The 20,765-nt window shown below is 45.5% G+C and overlaps 1 protein-coding gene across 3 annotated transcripts in view; it reads right to left on the bottom strand.

The window, feature by feature from the left end:
- syne2b (spectrin repeat containing, nuclear envelope 2b) overlaps positions 1–20,765 on the bottom strand; it is a 151,950-nt gene that overhangs the window by 1,836 nt on the left and 129,349 nt on the right. For 2 of the 3 annotated variants that reach the window (XM_069193149.1, XM_069193150.1), the window contains 16 exons: positions 16,654–16,816; positions 14,299–14,486; positions 13,322–13,472; positions 12,108–12,290; positions 10,594–10,731; positions 9,764–9,958; positions 9,031–9,316; positions 7,535–7,603; positions 5,870–6,006; positions 4,707–4,836; positions 4,127–4,338; positions 3,586–3,786; positions 2,651–2,758; positions 1,448–1,639; positions 824–901; positions 675–721 (listed from right to left, as the gene is read on the bottom strand). In XM_069193149.1, the coding sequence (XP_069049250.1) occupies positions 675–721; positions 824–901; positions 1,448–1,639; positions 2,651–2,758; positions 3,586–3,786; positions 4,127–4,338; positions 4,707–4,836; positions 5,870–6,006; positions 7,535–7,603; positions 9,031–9,316; positions 9,764–9,958; positions 10,594–10,731; positions 12,108–12,290; positions 13,322–13,472; positions 14,299–14,486; positions 16,654–16,816 (2,478 nt within the window). The remainder of the gene's footprint in view (positions 1–674; positions 722–823; positions 902–1,447; positions 1,640–2,650; positions 2,759–3,585; positions 3,787–4,126; positions 4,339–4,706; positions 4,837–5,869; positions 6,007–7,534; positions 7,604–9,030; positions 9,317–9,763; positions 9,959–10,593; positions 10,732–12,107; positions 12,291–13,321; positions 13,473–14,298; positions 14,487–16,653; positions 16,817–20,765) is intronic. The other variant, XM_069193151.1, reaches the window with a different exon arrangement.

The raw sequence follows: 20,765 nt of genomic DNA, 5'->3' as shown, positions 1-20,765 counted from the left end.
GCTGTCGGTACGATACATGTTCTGAATACATGTGATGAGCAGGTGCTTTGCTCCTCACTGACCATATGTAAAAGCATTTTACCTCTGAATTTAACATTTCATTTATTTTGTGTTTGGCAATGTCGATGGAAGACAGCAGGGAGGCCTGCTGGCAGGGATTCACTGTAACAAATGTGGATTTATCGCTTTGGAATGATGTGCATCAACAGGCTGTTCCACAGCATCTGGGATTGCACTGACTTGAAGAGGGACTTGTACTGGGAGAACTGCTCCGCAGGAGAAAAATGGGAGCACATTTCACACCAGCTGGGGACTCAATATTTGCGCAGAGCATTCAATCCACTCAGTTGCACATTAATTGGTAAATAAAGAACTACTGCCATGGTGTTGCTGTGTGCTGTATGTAAAATGTACTCCTACAAAATTAAATATCTGTACTTAGGGCCGTGTTGTCTCTGCACGTTTCTAAATTTATGAGTTTGTGCAGTTCTCGATCAAATACATTTTCCAAAACAGAAGCAGGAATGTTTCAAATCTACAATCCACAGATCTAACAGCTTGCTGAAGATTGATGGTCTCGGGAAATAATTCTCTAGATGCTAAAACAGATTTTAAGCTAAGGTCAGTAAAATACAAGCACAGGGTTTAAAACAGAAAAAGGAAACTTGTCTCACTTGTTGCTTCCAGCCTGGGCAGCATCTGACTTCTCTCCACTGGTGTCCTGCACACACACCACAGTGACATTAATGCTTGGTGAACAAAACACAGCAGAGGTGCTGTTTGCCAAATAAGAACGATATGGTGACATTTTTAAAAATCTTACTTTAGATTGGGAAAGTAAGGTGCCAGCTGCTACCAGACCGTCTTCTTCATCGGTTGACTCAAAGGGAGAGCACGAGTCCTGCGAATGAATATGAATCGCTCCATTTAAGCTCAGGTCGATAAATGCATAAACAATTTTAAGATGTGTTTATCTTAATCCATCTTCTGGCTCCCTGGAATTTTGGGCAGTTCATAATCAAATGCGATTGTACATGAATGAAAGAGCAATAAATGGGGAAAGTAATTTCTAGGAGGTTCTGATTATAGACCTTTCCTGAATTGTTAAAGCTAGCTTTCCGTCCTAGTGAAATATGCTTTGCGTCCTAGTGAAATATGACGCAAGTGATTTCTCAATCCTAAAAAATCAAATAGAAAAGCCTTTGAACGGCTCTCTTTTCCCAAGAGCTTTTCATTGCCTGTGGTATGAATATCTGCTTCCCTCCGTCACGAGGGCTTGTGACCAGACTCTGCGTCACGAACAAGGCCAGATTCCACCACATTCAGCTCTTGTCTTTATCTCCGTGTCAAGGAGAGTCCTTTAATCCTGGCTGGCAGGCGTCTTGAACGCTGATGCCCCCTGCCAGAGGCTCGGCAGACGCGGGTGGCACGCCGGGTTGGTACGCACCAGCCTGCCCTGCGCGGTCTGCAGGTCCGCGGCCACCTGGCGCAGCAGCAGCTTGAGCTTGTTGGCGATGACGTGCACCCGCTCCCTGGCCTCAGTGCAGTCCTCCTCCCCGGGGCCCAGCAGGAGGTGGGCGGAGATCTCCTGCAGGGAGGACACCTGCTGCTGCCTCTCCAGCAGCTCCGCCTCGAGGACCTGCAACACAAGGGCAGGCCACAGGGGGGCGCTCCTGTCAGCTCAGGCACCGCAGGGCCGCGGCGCTCCCCAACGTCTGCGCGGGAAGAGGCTTTGCCCTGCAAGACTGAGGCCGATCTTTCACCAATCCTTTAGGGACTGAAGGTGAATTCTTTCAGCATTGGAAATGGAGCTCCCACACAAGGCCAACGACTCTAAAACTAAACGGCGCTGAAACACTAAACAGGCTCATATCGTAAAAAAAAAAGGATTTAAGCAAATAAATCACCTTCTGAAACCTTGATGTAAAACCTTGGCCTGTCTGGGCTGTTTGTGAGGCAGCTGCACAACTTTATTTATTCACTTTATTCTGACTGCAGCTGGATGACGATCCAGTACATAGTGGGTTGTTGTGGCCAAACAATTATAAAAATATCCATTCTGGGCAGTGCTGCAAATAAAGATATGTGCTTGTGCTGGAGAATGATTCGGCTCACAGATAATTACAAGGACAGCTGCCCTAAAATCCATGTCTTTTCTCCCGCTGTGCTTAATGTGAAAGTTATGTAGCTGGGAAATGTTGGGCATAAAGGTATTCCTTCTCCACTCTGTCCCCATATTCTCCAGATGCCTACACCTGCCTGGACTTGGACAGAGTAGCAGGGAAGCTGTATGCATGCAAGCTCATGCCAGTCATAGTCGCACAGCTTCTGTCAGGGTCAGTTTACAAAACCACTTCAATGGCTTTGGAAAGGAATCACAAAGAGTGTTGAGGGAGGTTCTGTGGTACAGAACAATGAAGGTTAACCTATTAAATTTAATTAACCAAAGGCAAACAGTAAATGAAAGTCTGTTGAACAAAACCTCTTCTTAGGCTGTTACTTGAGACAAATAGGAAAGAAGAGGAGAATTAAGAGAATGATTGTAAGAAAAGTTTACTTTCTGAGCTTTGTTTTCCTGGAATTTAGTCCCTTTTCCCTGTGTATTCCTATTGCCTGCAGATTACAGCGTGTTTTGGAAGAGCTGCCTCACCAGGAGTGCCTTGCGATGCTTGGCGGGGTCATGGATGTCCAGAGCGTACCGCCGGCTGTCGGCGTGGGCCAGCCACAGCAGCAGGGAGTGTGTGGTCTCGTGGAACTCCTGTGGAGACAAACCAGCTGTCAGGCTTACCAGTCACACTTCTCTAAAGCAGCAGCCGTTCCTTATAAAGGACACAGTCCTGCACTGACACTCACTGTGGGTTTTCCTGCCAGTACAATTCATGAATGAACATGTTAATGGCAAGAAAGTGTGACGCAGAGGCATGAACACCTTTACACAGCTAACAAAAAGTCTTAAATGAGAAACAAATTTTAAAGAAACACATATCCAGATATCATAGGCCACGGGATAAATGAACAAAGCGAGTCTCAAAGCTGAAATGAATGAATGATATGCGTAAGAGAAAATGATGCATTTGGGAAGCAGTGGTTAGGGTTCTAGTCTGCTAATTGGAAGATTGTGGGTCCTGATCCTGGTTGGAGCACTGCTTCTGTACCCCGGAGCAAGGTACCTCATGAAGATCGCTCCAGTAAAATGCCACCTTGGGAACAGCCAAGTACTCTGGATAAAAGTGTCAGCCAAATAAATGAAAAATGATCAAATAAGTTCCTTTAAAACAAGAAGCCACCCAAAAGGCGCTCAAATAAGTCGGTACATTGTTAAGATCTTGTCTTTTTGTGATCTCCTAAATCCTGCAAAGTTCTTCAACAGCCCAGTGGTACTCAAAGACCAGAATTCTGAATTGTGTTCAGTGCAGGTCTTTGCTTCAACAAGCTTCGTTGCTTCGTTGCACATGATGGGAAAAACTAGATAGGCGAAATCCCTGCAGACAGAACCGTTCCAGTACTTCCTTACTCCAGCCCTTACACTCAGTACCTGTGCTGAGGAGCTGAAGCAGTACAGCAGTGATCTGCGGCTGTAGGTACCTGGCACTGCATCAGAGCGTTCTGCAGCCCCTCCTCCCAGTGCTCCAAGTCACTGGACGCCTGCACCCAGCTCTGGTTCATCTCCTTCAGGCCAGCCTGCAGCTCCTGGGACTCAATGCTGTCGCCCTGTTGGAAGTCCTTGCTGCTCAGGTTGATGGAGATCATCACTGCCTTGTAGTTGGCGAACGCTTTCTGCATCTCCTGCAAATTGCATCACGCCTTCATGAGTTTCCGACACAAGGAAACGAACACAGACATCTTTCCCAACAGACAGTAGGAGAGTGTCGACCTGAGATTCTCTTAAGTTAAAACTGAAAGTTTATCTTTATTTGTTTGTACCTCAGGTGCATAAAATAGAAAGTTCTTCCTGGTTTCTTAATAATCTATAGGGTTCTATGGAATATCTTCACTTGAAGAGTTTTACATAAAAAAGAGACCTGTATTGTATGTCTTGCTGTTCTCTTCTAAGGCAAGAAGCCAACATTGCACTGCATTCCTTGTCCTCCTGCAGGTCTAACTGCAGTTAATGGGGAAAACCTACTTTAAGCTTCTTAATGTTGTTCTCCATGTCCCGGATGCTAGCTGAGGACTCCAGCTTCTGCAGCTGCTCCAGCTGGGGCCGGACCTGGTTCAGCCAGGTCGTGATGTCACAGAGGTCAGAGTTGAGCTGCTGCCACTGCTGGAGGTTCTGCTTGATGCGGATCTCCTCGCTCAACGCCTGGGCCTGGAACAGCTCCCAGCGCTCAATCACTCCTGAGGAACCACACAGACAGACTGGGACTTATTACTTGGGCCCTCACACAGAGGGAAATTATCAGGCCCAACAGGCATGTTTTTTTTTTTCCCCGCTGTGAACAAACAAGCCAACTAATTCAGGTACCATGGAGCTGTCAGTTACAAACAACTTCCTTAAAAAAAACAGAGCTAAATGGAAAAAATAAAAAACAGAAATATCTAGTCCATATTGTACCTTTTTCCTCTTTACCTACATGTTATCGTCCATTTCTGGCCTGACAATGCCATAACCGTTCCTCCTGCTCTTGTGATGCAGCTCAAAACTAAATAATTTGCCCCTTCCTGCCCGCCTCTAGCTGTGCAGCACAGTGCTGCTCTCTGGGTACCTGACTGGGTGTCGGCCGCGCTCAGCCCTGTCAGGCCCTGCTCCTCGGGCAGCAGCTCCTCGTCGTTCAGGATGAGCTTCACGCGCTTCACGCTGTCGATGCTGCCACTGCACTCAGACATCAGCTGCACCTGAAACACCATGGGCACCGTTAGTGGCCACTCAGTGCATTCCCGACACCGACACGGGTACGGCATTTGTAACAGACGAAGGAAACAGAGGCAGGAGTCGGGCTGGGTCATCTGCATTACTGACTGCCTCACAGTGAATCTGTGTTAGCCCTGTGTCTGTTAGCAGGCTCGGCTTTGCGTGTACAGTGGATCATGATATAGGAGGGAGAGTCAGATTTTCACGCTGGAAAATCAGCTCTCTTTTATACTGTCTTAGTTTTTGCACATCCTTTTATAATCTTGTGTTTTGAGGTATTGTACAAATGTTTTTTAGTGTGTTAAATGTATTTACTAAATAAAAATGCTCTTGGCGGGAAACTAAAATTTATTCGGTGTTGCCACTGGAATTCCTTCACGAAATGGTGGGGATATGCGTTTTCCTGTTCCAGGGGTGATATGTCACCCGTAGCTCAATCAAATAGCATGCCTGGTGTTGTGTTCTGCACAGTGTGGTGCCCAATCGCCAGACTGGCGAAAATAGCTCGTTGTTTGCTGGGCAGTGTCAGATTGGCTGTGACCCCTGGAAAGTGCCGGAGACTGGACACTCACTCGCCAAATAATTTACGTTCTACCCTAGTTAGAAAAGTCAGCTGAATCTGCTGATGCACAGAGAAAGCGTTACGGAAAACTTCCAGAAATCTCAACAATCCCCGTTTTTCACAGAGAGTGTCCAGTATGTTACTTCTTTAGACAGCCGATGAATGAGGGTATGTAAAACCAAATTACAAAGCAACAAACAGCAGCACCAAGCATAATACTGTTGGAAACTATTATTATTTTAAAGACGCCAAGCGTCTTTAAAGTTGAGCTGAGCAATAAAAAGACCTCTATTTCTCTGACCTTGGTTCAAAAAACCCTGGAAACAGCAAAAGGACGCACGGAATTGAAAGGCAAGAGGCTGATCATGCACCTTATTCATGAACTCTTTGGAATGTGGTTCTGTAGCTAAATTGTAGCCAGTAGTTACTGAAGAGACAGAAAGCAGCAGACTCACATAGCCGGGCTTGTAGGGGGTGCTGGTGTCCAGGGTCTGGGAGTGGAAGCCCTGGAGGATCTCTCGGTGGAAGCGCTGCTTCCTGCTGTCCACGGGCTCAGGGGAGTGCCAGCTGGGGGGCTCCGAGCCAGCTTTACCTGCAACACACGGGCACACCATTACCCACAGCACCCTAATAGTGCAGAACCACACTGGAGCTCAGCACCAAGCGCCTCGTCTCAGTCCACCTCAACATCTGGTCAGTCATGAAGGGGGAAACGAAAACTTCCAGTGGTTGTATTTGCAAGGGAATCAGTGGCAGAAAAAAATATTGCAAATGAAATGAAATGAAATTTCCCTTTCCTTAATCAGATGAGTCAATTTGAAACATCTCTGGTAAAAAAAATGAAGGAACTAAGGAAGTAGGAATTGCAGAAAGAAATAAAAAACAAAGCAATGCACTACCATAAATTAGTAAGATACATAAAAGATATTTGCAATTACCATGACTCAATAACTTAAGACCCCTTTGGAACATGATTCTAAGGATCTGAACTCAGTCCAGGCAAACTCATTTTACCACATGCAGCAATACATCACAGAAACAATGGCGGTGTTTTTATGCATTTCCTTATCATGCAAGGAAATGCACTCGGTGATCAAACTGTATTGAGCAGCCACAAACATTGCTGTAGGACAGTGGTTCACAGTCCTGGACTGACTGTGGCTGCTGGTTTTCATTCCACATGGCTATTCATCACGAGTGCTAACTGGTACTGTACCTCTACCTGATCCGCTTGCTTGTTTAGACTTTTGTACACTATTTTTTTGTTAAAAAGATTAGGTTAATAATTCAATTTCCAATAACATTATCACACAGAACTTTATGCAGTCTCTCCTCAGTTGGCTAATTTACTTGCTAACTAAAATAATGTGCTGCCTTAGACCCAAATAAGAAGCTCTCAATAGGAGATCAGTTAACGAACAGACACAGGTGAGAATGTATTGCACATTGCCAGTGTTTTCCTCCTGCTTTAGTCAGACTTTCTACATTTCAGCTAACACACCTGAATAAAGGGAGTGCCAATTACAAAATCTAGACACCCTTTTGGACAGAAAGCACACCTAAATCAGACATTTAAACTTCATCTGCTATTCAGAATTTAGCAGGAGCAAAAGCCAGAAGACAGAGCTGTGCCTCAGGATGAGGATTGCGAACCACTGCTGTAGCACACCACTGCTCCACAGTGCAGCAGGAAGCCATACCCAGTGTCAACTGCGTGCACATGGCCAGACCACCCCCAAACACAGCTTTAAACCACAGCATCCCCCTGGACCTTTGATCCTCAACATTTCAGCAGCTTTTCAGTTTAAGATCAGAGCTCCGGAATCTCAAACTATTAGTGGCTGGTTGCTTCAATACGTTAGTAAGAGAGGAAGCAAAAAAACAAGACATGGAAATGTCAGAAGAGCTTTAATGTGGACAGTTGTTCCGGCCTCTGTCCTCTCCCAGTAGCCCCAGGAACCAGGGAGAGAAAGAGCAAATAATAGGGAGCAGGGAGATGGAGGGAATGGGACACAGGGCAGTGAGGCGTGCGGGGACGAGGGATGGCTCATCGAGAGTTTATTTCATGCCTTGCCATGATCAGACCACAGCAAAGACACATGCATGGAGCAAGTGCCTACCAGAGGTTTCCTTCAACGTTTTTGCCGTCGTTTTAACAAAGGACTCTGGATTTTCTGTGATTTCTACATCTGAAAGAAAAGAATTCATTACGTCGGTCTCCACTTCATGGATCTTCTGTACTGGCAGTTCTACAAAGCATCCGTTCTCTGGGATTCCAGGGAAAGGGGGAGGCAGGACGAATGAAAATAACGCCTTTCAATCTGCAACCACAGACTGTCCAAGGCCAGGCAGATACATGGAGCGCGGCATCACACCAGCTGCAACAAGCTGGTTAGGAAAAAGCCCAGATGTCGGATACCAATATGTGAAAAAAAACCTCCCTATAAACAAGTTTCCATTGTGAAAAATGATATAAAATTCCTAAATGCAACACTTTTCACAACTTGAAGATAAAAGAAATAAAAAAGATGACTACCTTTCCCAAAACCTGGAAATGAGTCTAACTGAAGAGGTGATAAAACTGTTTCAAATAAGAGCCTGATTATGTTGTCTTTACCGCCAGGCAGCTCCAGCTGAGAGGAGGAAAGAAGTCCCACAGGACATGGTGCTGACAGATTTATACTGTACTGACAGCTCTGCTTTCAATAAGGCAAAGTAAAAACAACGCAGAGTTGCAGAATGTTCTGCCTTGTCTTTAATCCTGTAATGTGGAACACATGGGCTACACCTCAGGAATGAGACAGTCTTGGTAAAGACATTGTAGTGTAGGCTGTCTGCTGTCATAAGGCCAAGCCCCTGTAGAACATCCAACTGGATCTAACTAGGAATAATCAAGGGATGATTTTCCTTTAATGAACTAGGTTCTTAAAGAGAGTTTAATTAACAGTTTCGAAGCCTTCCAACTTTTTCCATTGGATGCACTCAGACTGTGTCAAACCTGTGGTACAGTACATCCTCTGCTACATGTAAACATCGGAGGTGCCAATTCTGAACGTCCAGCCAGTGCAAGCACCCTAACATTTTTTATTTTTGCTGAAACATCTGCCGAAAGGGTCTAAACATATTGAAGCAGTCTGGTACCTTCACTGAAAAACCTGCAATAGCAACTGGAGTTGACATGTGGGGAATACCACCACTGTTGCAGGAAGATAAGTGTAAAATTTAGGGGAAAAAATGTAAAATAGTAAGAACATGGGTTCTGCATTAGTGGAAGAAAGGCTGTGTGTACTTTGTTTAGGTCAAAGCTAGGAAGAGGAATATAACTGGTACTGTGTGCTTCCTGATTTCCATCATATCATAAAGAACAGATCATGTTAAAATTTGCTATGGACTGCACCACAGCTATAAAAGTGAATTACCCCCTGGTATATTCAAACAGTTTTGTAGTTAGTGCCTAATTAGTGCCTGTTTTGTAATTAGGGGATACTTAAACATAAAGGATACTTATACAATTAAGGAGTAATTCAGCAACAGAAGCTCTGGAAGGCCTGAAGTCTTTCAATAGGTACACACACCCCTGGTGTAGACAATGTCCATTAAGCAGAGAGTAGGGTACCTGACAGTGCGCTGTAGTAAGTAGCCTCCTCCTCATCCTCGTGTGACGAAGATCCCCCCACGTCCACGGTGTGGTCCCACTCCAGGGGAATGGAGTCGACGCTGACGGGCGTCTCCCTGCCCGAGCGCTCCTGGCCAGGGGCTGGGGGCATCAGGTGGCACATGGCCTGGTGACTGGGCGAGGTCTCGGGACCCTCCTTTCCCCCTTCCCAGCACACCCCCTGCAGCTCTGAGGATTCGTCCAGGTCAGTGTCACGGTCAGAAAGCTCCCGTTCCTCCTCCGACATCTGGGCACAGGGGGGACAAGGGCGTCATCACACGAGGCAGACAGCGAGAGACAGAAACCCACAATATCAATCCCCTTCCCGTACTGTTTCAATAGAAGAGAAAGGATTCGCTTCTCTGCCATGCGCGCATTTTCTCCTCCATTCAGCATACCTCTCCCAAATTTCACCGGGCTTCACGACCCATGATAAATACCCAGGATTTTCCAGAATAAAGTTTCACAAAGCTGTACACAACCCCTTCCAATCCAACACTGTTCCCGCCACGTAGAGCACAGCGCAGAACCTTCAAGCACACCGATCTGGGAACAAGAGGTAAGCAGTCTGGCCTGGCAGGGGCCAATGCCTACAAGGTTTGTGGGCAGCCCTTAATTAATGCCTGATTAGGACTGCAGTTGGGCCAGATTAAGTAACTGTGCAGGACTCCTCCCAACCCCTGCAGACACTCACAAGCCCTCGGCTGGTCAGGCGGTGGTGGAAGCGCGCCACCCTGCCGAAGACCTCCTGGCAGTAGGAGTGCAGCTCCTCCAGCTCGTCCTCGATCAGCACGGCGTCAATGGGCTCGCTCTTCTGGATCAGGTTCTCCCCGAACACGATCAGCTGGTCGATCTTGTTGGTGTGCAGCATGATCTCCTGCTGGAACCCCTGCGTGCACGCAAACGCAAACACAAACCTGCTAGAACAGCATGCGATTGCTGGGCTTTACCCTGCCTAGCGCTGTGGACCTTACTAGTCCAGGTGCTGTGGTGTGAGGATTTAGAGACCTTCTGGATTCACAGCACTCTACAACCTGCAGATACAGTGGGTGAAAACTGTATAACTGTACTCCCTGGAAACAGTTTAAACAGCCCAGTATGTGATCTCCTGTCACAGCCTGAGGAACAGTGAGTCTGTCTCCCAATAATGCGCCTTCTGTCTACAGTATATGTAAATATTTTAAAATATGTCATTGTTGTAAATGTCTGTAGATTTTATATTAATTTTATTTTTTGTTTTGTTTCATGTGAATTTCATTATTTTATTTGCTTTGGCAACACTGATTGTACCCATCGGTCATGCTAATAAAGCACCTTGAATTGAAAACAGGGATGATCGGCTGTAGCCCATCTATCTCACTGTGGGCCTTTTACATTCAACAATTTCCACCCGTGTGTTTCCTAATACCTTTTCCAAATAAGGAAAGAACCCCAGTTTAAAAACCCTGGCAGCTCTGGCACCCCTGTGAGCAGTTTAACCACAGGCAGACGGGAGCGAGCGAGCGAGCCGCGCTGGAGCCTCACATTGAGCTGTCTCATCTTGTCCTCGATGTCGCTCTCGGAGAAGTGCTCCACGTTGGTCAGCTGCAGGTCCATCTCCGTCAGCCACACCAGGATCCCGTCGCGCGTGGACTCAAACTCCTCCCGCTGGGACGTGAAGTGCTGTGGGCGGGAAAGGGCGGAGAAGGAGCGAGATGAAAGTGGTGCTCTCTGGGGTCTGGAGCGGGCAGGCAGCGTGGCGATCCAGGACAGGAACTGCTCAAATACTTTCTGTCTGATATTCCGATGGATATCCTATGCCCACCCACACAACCAGAGGAACTGCATCTAAAGAAACTAACAATCTTTCAATAGTTATTCTTTACACACCACATCTGAAGGATTCTGATAAGGAGTAGTCAGGGAGGCGTGAGAAGCAGGGAAACACAGCCAGAGGGTCCAATACACAGTCTTCCAGCAGGCTATATTATAGATATGTGTCTGCATCAGCTCCACCTGAGAGACTAGCCCAAATCAATGAAAACATTCTGCAGATTTCATCAGTCAAAATGAACGTACCCCCTTGATTATTATACCAATGTGAGGCAAGGCTTTTCTAAAATTGTTTCTCTTTCACTTGATTTGATAAAAAGCAAAAAAAAAACTTTTTAAAAAAGCGTGGAAAAGGTCAAGTTCAGACTATGTCCCACAGAGGTTCATAAAAGAAAAGTGCTTATAGTAAACATAATGAAACATTGCATTTTAATTCTGACAGTTCAGGCAGTACAAATATAGATCAGTAAAAGCAACTGCTTGAATCTCAGCTGATGTGGACTGGGCTGCCTTGATATTTCAACAGGATATCCCCTAGTGGCAGGACAAAGTAGGACATCTTTCAACATTGACAGCAACATGAATTAATTTGACGTACTGCTGGACCTGTTCTGAACACGGTTCAGGATTCCTAAAAGAAAGTATGGGATCAATCTAGTAATCTTTAGAAGTATTTTTCTGAATGTGCTCTCTGTGACCTCTGTGGGTTACTTGAGTAATTGTCACCAGAAAATTCTACCTGTTTTAACTGTAATCTCTATATTAATACGGGTTCCTGAGCTAATGTATAACAATTTAAAAAATATAAGCACTAAAAGGTTCCAGGTTTTGAAACTTATTTGCTAAATATACTGTATATCTTTTAATTGACATATTTTCACTGAGATACATTGAGTACATACTTCCATCACAGTTTTCAAACTGGTTGAACAAAATTCAACCAGGTCTTTACATCTTCTCTGGAAGGGTGTGGACAGACAGAATGGTATTGAAGTCAGAGATGGCTGGAGATCTAGAGATGAGACATGTCTGGCACATTCCTCCTCTGCCCATGTTGTACTGTAGTACAGGGGCTTCTATACTTACCTCAACACCACCAGGAACTTGACAGGAACAGAACCCACAGACATCTTTCATCCGTCCTGACCAGTGATGAGGTATACAAGAACGACAGACTTTAGGACAGTCCCTGGGTTGCCAGCTGCCAGGAGGGGAGAAAGACCCACCTTCAGCCTCCTCAGGATGGCGGACACCCTCTTCTGCAGGTTGTCCCAGCGCTGGTTCCCCTCGTGGACCATGAGCTTGAGGCGGCTGGCCGCGTCGGTGCGGTTCTCTCGGGCCAGGCGCCGGTACTGCTTGTTGACCAGCTCCAGCTGGGTCAGACGCTCATGGACCTGCCTCTGGAATGCCTGGGAGAGAGGGGAGGAAGGGAGATGAGTGACCTCCGTCAGGCCAAGGGAAGGGAACAGGAGCAATCGTTCGCTCCCTGGCAGAATCCAGACTTCCCATGAGAGCTCAACTGGAGGTCCCGTCTGTGATTCTGGCTCCCCTTAGGAACTGACTGTACAGTAGCTGAAGGCTCATTGCCTACACATGCAATGACTGTGACCAACATGTGTGACATTCCTGCCCCACACTCCTTGACTTTACAACTCCTGTATGCTTGCGAAACAAATCCAGATCACAGGGATTTGGAGCGGTCACATGTGGGCATGTGGATGTTTTAAATTTTCCTTCCAAAGACAAGGAAGACAGTTCCCTTGCGGTTAAAATATTCACTAAGACCAGACATTTTAACAGATTTTATTGTAAAAGGGTCCAGAACATTTACTGATCAAAACAGATACAGGCTGAAAAAAAGATCTCAGTTTTTTTTTTTTAAACAATCTCACTCTGAAAGCATCTGCAGAAACATGCAGAAGTGCCTTGCTTGTCGAAGAGGGATGTTGTTATGATCAGATGAATATCCAAATCCGTGAATCTCTAGCTTTATAGTGACACCAAGAGAATAGGATTTCTCCCGAGAGTAACCTCCTCTCTAATCAGTATCAAGTTATTTTCTCCTTAACTTTTCAAATCCTTCTCTCTGCTGTATGCGAGGTCTAACAGAACACAGAAAGTGTCTAATTTCTGAGCGAATGCAGAGCAAACGGCAGTTCCTTCAGACTCACACAGCAGAATAAAGAGGACAAGAAATAAGGCGATGATGAACTCATGTGTAAAAGAGGGTTTTTATAATCCACTACTTGTTGAGTTGTTGAAAGTTGAGGTTGACCACAAATACTGTTTTCACCAGCATCACACTAGTCATAAATGTCTGCAATTGTATTTATTAATAGGATGGTCTGGTGCATACGCAGTAAACACCCCAACAGGTAGAGGGCTTTCTGTCCTAGAAGAGGCCCGCTGTGTTTCGAGCGGTTTTTAAACAAGGTGCTACCTCGAATTTCTTCAGCTCCTCCTTGGCGTTGGTGTAGAGGACCTCCGCGGAGTTGGGAGAGGCCGCCGTCCTCTCGGCGGTCTTCAGCCAATCCTCGAAGCGCGAATAGTCCTCCAGGAACCTGCACCACAGCCTCCAGGTGTCCTCGATCCTGGGGTGGCACAAAGTAGGTCAACTATTTTATAGCTTTGGGGTCCTCGCTGTTTACAGCCTTCCAAAGTACAGTAAACCCTCGGGTCAGCGGACTTCAGATTTCACAGATAAAAAAATTGCTAAAAGGGGAATTTTATCTGTAAAATCAGAAATACAGCCGGCCTTTCCCTGGAACAATGAGAAAATAGTAAAAACAAGTTAAAAATAGAACGCTACATAAGTTTAACATTCAGGAATATCAATGGTGCCCTGTAAGAGAAGGTCAGATACTTATGATGGGCGTTGATGGTTTTGATACAATACTGTATGTTTCTGACACGTGAAATAAACCGCTTGTATATTTATGTTACAGAAGGCACAGGGACACTCTTCATTGACTGTGTTACTTGCAATTGTTTGAAGAATAAGTGAAGGAGTTCCATTAAACACACAAATACCTATGTTTTCATATGATAGTGTGATAGTGTGTTTTTTACCTGAAAAAAACATAATTTGTGATGTAACAGACATTTGGAAAAAATGGACATCCCTTCCCCCTTATCAGTCCATTAAACAGAGGGTTTACTGTACTGTACATCAATGTGAAAACGTGTGTCGAGTTTTGCACAAAAGGAAAATTAAAGGGAGGATAGAGATGTCGGAATAATTTCTGCTCCCTGCTTCGCTCCGGCTCTGTTCAAGCCCCACCCATCTCCATATCTGAACAGGAATCTCTCAGCCATCGAGCCAACATGCCCCGCATCAAGACCATGCTATCGAGCAGCCCTGTGCAGAAGGTGTGGGTGATGGGGCCGAGTGTCCCCAGACAAGGCGGCACCACGCACTTAAACCTCCTCTCCATGGACATGGCGCAGATGTTCCTCCAGCGGCGGTCCAGGCTGCGGGTGGTCTGCTGGATGGAGTCGCACTCCGTCTCGCTGGTGCAGGCGTCCGTGTCGTGCAGGAGGACGTCGCACAGGTTCAGGACCGACGTCACGCCCTCCGAGTGCTGCTCAATGTCTCGCTGCAGGTCCTGGGACACACGCGCGCGCACGAACGCAGAGGAAGTTTACAAGTCTGCAGACCCCGCTGATGCATAAGGGCGACAGAGTGGATTCCCTTCATGTTCACCTGAAGAGCAGTTCTGCAATGTCCCTTCATCTAGCCCCGCATTCTGCACATTGTGGAGTCTAGTGTATACTCACCCTGCACTATGTGAGCAACTACTCATCCAGCTCTTTTACTCCAAGACTCCAATACAGTTTAAAACACACTGATGTGCATGAGCCTTTCCTAATAGTTACAGTTTATTGCTTGCTGACCTGCTGTGAGGTGAAGAGCTTTTGGAATCATTTTTTAAATGTATTTATGCTACGTAAGTAAATGTAATTTAGTATAATATTAGTTGTTGTTGTTATTCTTACTCTGCAGATACCCATACTCTACGTGCACAAAGACCTACAAGTCTAACAAGAGGATCTTGCTGGCGGAACAGCTATTTCACTCTGCAGGAAGTACAGCTTTTACATATCTTTCACTTCTAGCCACGTCTGATGAAATGAGAGCGTGGTGTGAAGATGCCCAATGAGACCAAGACTTTGTTTACTCGGTAAAGTGCCTTTTGGCAACTGTCTTCCTGGCCTTCATGATCCCTGCACAGCCACAGGCCTGCAGGAGACTGAACCTCCAGTTACAAGCAAAATGAACCCAGTGAGCATCTGTGTTAAACTCTTAAAACCGCCCTTCAAAAAGAGAAACTTACACTTGACAAATTACACATAGTGCAACTAGAAACTGAAGTGGAGGAGAGGCACCGAGAACCAGATGTAAAAATGGTTTACTGCTCTTAGTTAGGAGATTAACTGTGCTTAAATAAATATTTTGCAAATGCACCGTATTATCAAGTTTTAATACTTCATGCATAAACATTCTCATGTCCTTACCATCATCTGAGCGAGAGGAACATCTTCTGCAAGTTGCTTTGAGGAAGTTGCACCCTCAGAGGCTCTGTTGAGCTATAGCACCCAATAACCCCATTTCACTGTAGCAGATATCACTTATATAACTTATATAATATAACTTCACAAGGGCTTAAACAGGCTCTCTGGGTGGCAAACTATGTTAAGAAATCTGGATAACACGTAAATACCGAAGCATAATCCCTTTTGCTCCAGTCAAAATCTTTACACTGGGTCATTAGATGTATTGCACCAAGGCCAAGTTCACTTTCCTACAAGGTAATTAAGATTGGCTTTGTAAAGCTGAGGGGCTACCCAGTTTGTTTTGAGATGTTAATGAGTATTAATAAGCAATGGAGCAGAAAGAGACATGGGTGCACTCCATCTCTGACCCAGGATTAAAAACATGCAAATCACCTTACAGGAGTTCGCAAGCAACCAGTGCAATTAACCCTTCTGCTGCTCATTTCCACACTGACGGTGTTAATTAAACATGAGAATCTTTGGATATCTGCTGTGTTGTTCTCTGCTGTCAGTGCTTGTAGCATCTTTCTTTCTTTAGGGATTTTACAGCCAAGATTATGTTAGCCACAACAGCTAACGGAATGAAGATGGATAGACTACCAGCAACAGCAATAAGTACTCCATTATTGTCACAGAAGGCCAGTACTCCCTTTGCTGGGGGTGCAGAATTACTAGGGACCCCAACAATTAGTAGTAATAAGATGTCTACACAGTGCAGGAGGTGAAATAGGATGTTAATGTATTCCTTGTCTATTTGCCATCCGTCACTGCAGTAATGGAACCTGTGACACTTCCTCCCTCTGCAGAGGCCCACTGCTGTCACGATCAAAGTTGTTTTTTGCCCTTGTCCAAGTACTTCTGCCCGTCTTGGCTTCTCAGCCATCAGACAAGATGTACTGCAAAATGCAGAAGACTGTGACTTATTTTCTTCTAATTAACATCTATTAAGAGACAGTAGGTGAACCATCCCTCCTGCAAAAGTCCCATACAAGTCTGTTCAGTGGAAATCTCTCCTGCTGGCCATAAGTACAATCTCTCTATAGCACAGCTGCCTCCTGCAACCCATTAAGATCACAGGACAGGAGCCCACCACAGATCAGCCTTCTGGCTGTACGAAATATGCCAGCTTTTGAAGATACCTGTTGAATAAATATTTGTTTTTTTAATCTGTTTGTTCTAGGAAATAAAAAACAAGGTCCTTGCGAGTCCTCCACCCACCTGCTGTTCTGCTAGTTTCCTCTGGATCTCCTCATCGCCGCAGATGGTGTAGATCACAGGCTTGGCCAGCTCTGCCTCGATGCGGGACAGCCAGGTGCGCAGGTTACTCATGTTCTTGTCCAGCTGCTGTACCGTGGCCAGTGTATCCTTCAGCTTCTTCACCCTGCAACCATTCAGGCCATCAAGCATTGCTGCTCGCAGGGCCTGTGCCTGGAAATCACCCTCACCAAGTGTTGTCCATGTTCAAACAAAGGCAGGGACTCTGAGCAATGGAGCTCTGGAGTCAGAGGCCAGATGTACAGACACTTTAAGAAGCAGTAGAATGTGTGATCTGTGAACTGTGCGACTCACCCAGATATTGGAGAGGGAGGAGCTATGTACTGAATTATCTGTTCCAGCAATCCCTTGAGAAATCATACTTTTCATGTCTGAATGTGCGATCTAGTTTAGACCAACCAATATATTGTTAGAATATTGCCAGATAAAAATAGTGAGAGAGAATGCTTTTGTCACTGTCACGGACAAAATTAAAATGATTTAAGACTAATGTAAGATTCATGGAAGATGACTTGACAGCATAATGTATATGCACCGATATGATATTAAATCCTAGGTCCCAATCCATATGTGCTAACAACAGAGCAGGGAAAAACTCCAAATGAACAAGATGAGATGAAAGGCCTCTTTCTATGTGTAACTGTTCTTGTGTTCTAAAAGCTCACCACTAAGCCAAGCACTGTCACATAATTCAGCCTACATTTTAATGGGAAAAGCCCCAAATCCCTCTTAAAACGGGATTATTTCCGTCTGCTCTGAGAAGCACATCAGCTCGTTTGCTACATCTGGGGAGATCAGAGAAGTGCACACTGCTCTACCTGTGTCACAGTGAACAACGCGCATTACAATTCAGCAGCAGTTTGTAGTCCCTCTTCCTGCGACTGTTAAGTTCAGGGAGCATGATTTATCCTTTTACAGGAGGGTGCTTGTTTCTGACAATATAAATTGCATGCCTAAAAAAAATGGAAGCAAATATTAGCCCCAGGTTCCCCAGGTTAACTATGAACTATTTCGTTGGAATATTTAGACAGGCTCTGCTACGGAAATGAACCATTTCTCAACTGTATATGACATTCTCTGAGCAGATCCCCTGCATGCCACAGAAACCAGACAGACTCAGCCATACTTGACAAATTCTGTAGTACATATATTGGTACTATATATCATTTACTATATTCTGTGATTATCTCTGCAAGTCTTGACTGAAAACATGCCCCGTGCAGTATTTAGCAGGCCAGTAGATTACGCTTATTATTCTGTACGATAATCAGATGACAAGAAATGCTTTCATTTTCAGGCGCCTTTGAAAGCCTCTTATTTTCATATAATACAACAGTCAAATGAAGACATCAGGTCAGCCAATCAAGTTCAGTTTAGATGCTACTGTCAATTTATACTCATTAGTGGAAGGCCATGACTTGATAAGCCTTGTTTAAGTGAACCTGCTACTAGATTTTATGCCTTGATCTCTGCTCTGCATTTTTTTTTTACATTTTAAATTTGTGTGACTTTGCTGCCTGGTTAAATGTGTTGACTTTAAGGTCTCCAGATTTTTCCCCATCAAGGGCTTCCTTGTCTTTGTGAAAGGTGAAGCTTGCACTGCATGCAGCAACACAGGCAACATGAGATGTCCTAAGCTCATGTGTCAAGACTAGTGGGGCTGTACCATTTTCATAACAGCCTGTTAGCTCAGTCCATCGCACTGATCTCTCTGCAGCGAACAATGCACCTAAAACGGTGATTTCATTCAGGTAGTAGATCTCTGCTTCATGCAATTGAAAAAAATGTTGGGGGTGGTGGTAGGCAAAACAGGTTTCTCTCATCTTCCGCCCTGCACGGAGAAAGTCTCTCTGTATCAGCCTGGTAGTGGCAGGCAGGCACCCATACATGCTGACAAAGCAGAGCCCATCCCCCTCCTTCTCTCTCCATCTCTGCACCTCCTCACTCACACTGCACGCTAAACGTTCACTAATCTCGCCGCCAATTTCTATTCTTAATCGATACCGCACCAGTGTAAAAGAGCTAGGATTACTGCAAAAAAACAAAACCTACTTACTGCTCTACGAGGCTAGTCCATGTCACCCAGCTGAGAGTCCTTGCCTTGGCTCTGCCTCCTTCATGCTCTGCACACTGCTAGTCCCCTCCCCCCTGCTAATGGCCTCCTTACTCACTGGCCCAGCTCCTCTCGGGCCGGCCACAGGCTCGTTCGCCCGCCTATCACAGCGACGGCAGCCGCTCTTCACACCAGGGGAAGGAAAAAGGAGGGAAAAGTCTCGGAAAGCGGACGACCTGTCGGGCTAATTAAGTCACGCGCGGAGGCCGCCGTGAGTTCGCAAGGGGTGTCGCAAGGAGAGGCCGGCTTTGTGCTAGACAAAAAATCCGACACGGACTAAACCGCTACTGTCCCTGCCCACAGCTCCAAGGACAAAAAAAAAAAACATGCTTTGAGCAACTTTAATGGACCGACTAAACATCAGGTGCAAGGTTAACGTTCATTTTGTCAACGCAAGTAGTTTGGTAAAAAAACTTGAAGGGGGCTCTGTAAACATAAAACACTGTGTTACACCGATATAAAGTCAAATTGAATGTGAGCTCATCCGGTGCAACGACATCGGTAGTTGATTTACCAGCAGAGAGAGAGCCAGAGCAGAGAGGATCAATTATAAATTCCCCTGAGCTTATTAAACACTTGCTTCATGTATCACTCATCAGTCTCACAAATGAAAAAATGGAGTACCTGAACATAATTCTCAGTGCAGGAGAAATACTTCTGTTCTTTCCCTCCTTTTCACACTTAATCTTTCACCTTGCCGGGACCTCAGACCTTAACCAGGCAGCTGACCCTCTTTTTCTAAGGCAGCTGACCCTCTCTCAGGCCCACGTCACTGTTGCCGTTTTGAAATGCCTCTCCTATAATGGTTGCTATGCAGAAGGAGGAAACAACTAAAGTTTCCTTGCACCCGATTAACACTTAATGCGGGTGAACAGAAAGAGAAGGCTTGCAGAAGATCAGTGTGGTGTAAGTTGATAAGCTATACACCTGAGTAGCCATGGAAGAATCAAATAAGACATTCACAGCACCTCAACAACAGCCCCGCACAGAGTACTGTAGTATGGCCGTTACAATGATATAAAGGATGGAAGGATAAAAAAATGTACCGTGTGTCATCTTTTCAAGCTGCAACAGCAGAACATATGAAATGAATTCACTGATTCGCTTATGTTACAGAACAGCTCACATGTGCCTCTGAAACAGGACTCTTCTTCGCCTTGTCAGTGGGCTCTCAAACTCAAAATAGCTCAACCTTAGGATAAACAGTGGGCCCTGAAGAGCACACTATTTAATTGATAGGCTCCTGTGTAAGGATGAAATATCAGTCTGCAGTTAATCTGTGAGTCACAGATTAATTGCAGGCTGATAGTTTATCCTTACCAGGAGATGGAACCCAGAGCTAAATAAAAGAAACCGCATGCCCGCCAGTGTGGAATTAACATCTTTTTTTCTCCCTCTTTGCAAGAGAGGGGTGAAAACAATCTGAAGTCACCCTATAGCAAGGTCCTCTGCGAATAAGACTTCAACACCAAGCAGGAGCACTTCACCTCCGCAGTGCTCACAGGAAAGCAAGCAGAGAGAGTAAGGCCAGAGAGAAAGGGACAAATACAGAGTCCTCCACCCCAAGAGGAAGCGTCAGCATTTTACGACGGAGAAACAGCTCAACGAAACCGACTGGCTTGAAGGACGGGTCCCGAGACATGCCTATCACTGGCAGTCCCTGGGGGCGAGGATTAAGAGGCAAGGAGAGCCAAGAACAGTGCCCTCCCAAGGCTGCGCCCTCCACTGGCAGACATGAGAGGCAGCTTGAAGGGCCAAACACAGAGCCACTTCTAACCAGCCACTTGGAACAGGCACATCAGACCCATTTTTACTGTCTGCAGTTTTATAGCCCTCATTCATCAACTCATGGAGCTGGTAACTGCAGGTGTAAATTCCAAAGTTATGATTCTGACTATCAAACCCTACTAATCTTTGATCTGGAGACTTGATTTTTCCCTCT

Source organism: Lepisosteus oculatus, chromosome 8 (genome assembly GCF_040954835.1).
Source record: "Lepisosteus oculatus isolate fLepOcu1 chromosome 8, fLepOcu1.hap2, whole genome shotgun sequence".
Classification (NCBI taxonomy): Eukaryota; Metazoa; Chordata; class Actinopteri; order Semionotiformes; family Lepisosteidae; genus Lepisosteus; species Lepisosteus oculatus.
This window is presented reverse-complemented; position numbering and strand designations above follow the sequence as displayed.